General features: G+C 39.2%; 1 protein-coding gene across 1 annotated transcript; it reads right to left on the bottom strand.

Annotated features, from left to right (window-relative positions):
* Positions 1-1,054: 1,054 nt before the first annotated feature.
* Positions 1,055-1,462, bottom strand: LOC104216091 (secreted RxLR effector protein 78-like). Its single transcript, XM_009766052.1, has one exon. The coding sequence runs from the start codon at positions 1,460-1,462 to the stop codon at positions 1,055-1,057; it is 408 nt and encodes a 135-aa protein (XP_009764354.1).
* Between the last annotated feature and the right edge of the window lie 1,168 nt (positions 1,463-2,630).

Below are 2,630 nucleotides of genomic sequence, written 5' to 3'. Positions count from 1 at the left end.
AGTTGCATAAAACACATTCCTTAGGAACATGAACCCCCCCCCCCCCCCATCTTTCCGGTCGATCAATGGTAGCCAATCGTTGTCGAACTGTAAGCCACCGTATGAACTGATGTCTTAGTATCAATTGTGTTCCTAAAATAATGTGTTTCCAAGGGACCTTCTAGTACTGTGGACATAAAGATAGATGTGTTTTCTTGATGCTGAAACCTTCATGTGTAGCATATTGCTGCAGTTCCATTGTAACGTCCTTGTCCTTATACTAGTTCCTGACATCGAAAATTTTCTGCACAAGCCAGCATGCTTGTTTAGGTGTTGGCATAGTGACTAGGTCCCTATTTTTTATATATAATCCATGAATCCATAGTACCCAAAGAGACTCTTTTCTTGTGATCACTGTCCAAAGAAGCTTACAGATTGTTGCTTTGTTCCATGTATGAAATTTGATGATGTTTAAACCTCCAACTGATTTGGGCATGCATAGCTTGTTCCCATGACACTAGTGCCTCCCTCGATGCATCACAGCTGCCTGTCCAAAGAAATGTTCTGCAAATACTCCTAGTAATTGAATTACTTTCTTTGGTAATAGGAAGACTTGAGCCCAATATGTTTGTATCTCAAACATCATGCTTCTGATCAGTTGTAATCTTCCACTATATGATAGCAGCTTGGTAGTCCAGCATCTGATCTTTGATGTCATTCTCTCTACCAAGGGCATACACTGCTGTATAGTGAGCTTCCTAGAAAAGAGGGGAACACCAAGGTATTTAAAGGGCATCTCCCTTAAAGTAAATTGCATTTCAGTCAAGATTTGTTCCTTCAGGATTGTTGAGACATCAGTGATATATAGAGAACTTTTGTCCGAATTTGATCTGAGGCCAGAAACAACTGAGAAGTGATTGAATGCTTGGAGCAACAGCTGAATTGATATTATATCCGCTCGACAACACATTATGAGATCATTCGCAAAGCATATATGCACCAACTTCATCTTCCAATACCTTGAATGGTAGTTGAAGTCAGGGATATGTTGTAGTTACTTGAGGGTCCTGTTCAACTATTCCATAGCCAGAATAAAAAGGTAAAGAGACATAGGGTTCCCCTGCCTCAGTCCCTTTTTTGCCATAAACTTAGGAGTAAGCCCTTCATTGATCAAGAGTGAGGAGCTCACTGCGGTAACACATTCCATGATCGAGTCCATAAACTTCCCAGGCAAGCCAAATTTCAGCAGTACACTCTTTAGAAAACCCCATTTCACTGAATCATATGTTTTCCTTATGTTGATTTTAATAAGGCATCTAGGTGATAATCCATTCTGAGTATAATCTTTAACCAATTCATGAGCCACTATAACATTGTCCAATATACTCCTCCCTGCTATGAAAGCTGATTGGGATAGCCCAACTAAAGAATCCACTACTAGCTTCAACCTGGCGGTGAAAGTTTTTGTTATGAGTTTGTACATGGTGGTGCAACAAGCTATAGGTCAATACTCTTTCACATATATTGGATTAGAGACCTTGGATACTAATGTTATTGTAGTATAGTTGATCTCCTTTAACAGTTTCTCATTTTCAAGAATTGCAGGATAGCCTAGTAACTTCATCTCCTATTATTTTCTAATACTCTTTAAAGAATTAATCTGCAGTGAACCCATCTATTCCAGGAGACTTGTCATAAGGTAAATCCCTCCTGAAGCACTTCCATTCTTGTGACAGGTTGAATAAGAGCTTGTTGTTGCTCTTTATTTAGGCATGGTCCATCTTTGGCATAGTAGGTATTTAGGCATGACTACTCTTGAGCACTTGTTCCTAGCAGACTTTGAAAGAAGTGTGTGAATTCTTTTTGCACCTGTGTAGGATCTGTTAGTTGCACTCCTTGATCATTCCATATTGAAACAATACTATTTCTCTCTTGTCTAGCTTTGAGTTGAACATGGAAGAACTTAGAGTTTGAATCCCCATGATTGATCCAGACAGCTTTGGATTTTTGTCTAAGCACTCTTTCATGGATAGTAGACCGTTTCTCTAGTTCCAGCAATATGTCTCTCTCTCTCTGATAGAATCAGTTGAGGAGTATAGAGATTATTTGCCAATTCACTTTGGATGTCACTGAGCTTTGACTGTGACTCCTCTAGTTTATGATATAGGGATGACATTTCTTTATTCATGGTCATAGTTACTTGCTCAATATGCTTCAGCTTCTTGCGCACTCTGTATATAGTATGCCCTGCGATGTTAATCTCCCAAGCTTTTTAAGTCGCCTCTTAAATGCTTCCTGATGTAGTAGCACATTTAGCAATCTGAAAGGCTAGGGTAGTCTCTGTCTAGGCACAATGACAGAGATGAGGATGGGTGAGTGATCTGAGCATCTCAGAATAAGATAAGAAGCTTTTAGATTGTCATAAGTGATGAACCATTGAGCATTGCCAAGAGCCCAGTCAATTAAACTATAAATTTTATCCTCGGGATCTTGTTTATTACTCCATGAAAACTGACATTCCTTCCTTCTGATTTGGCCCAAGCCAACTTTATCTATACATTCCTAAAAATCTTATTTTTCTGCTTGCTGGATAGGAGCTCCATTAACTCTATCACGAACCAACAGAACAGTATTGAAATCCCCCATTATCA

This window comes from Nicotiana sylvestris, chromosome 10, assembly GCF_000393655.2.
Source record: "Nicotiana sylvestris chromosome 10, ASM39365v2, whole genome shotgun sequence".
Lineage (NCBI taxonomy): Eukaryota > Viridiplantae > Streptophyta > Magnoliopsida > Solanales > Solanaceae > Nicotiana > Nicotiana sylvestris.
This window is presented reverse-complemented; position numbering and strand designations above follow the sequence as displayed.

Bases quoted from the DNA above. Each gene is read 5' to 3' on its own strand.
- LOC104216091 (XM_009766052.1), bottom strand. From the start codon at position 1,462: ATGTACAAACTCATAACAAAAACTTTCACCGCCAGGTTGAAGCTAGTA.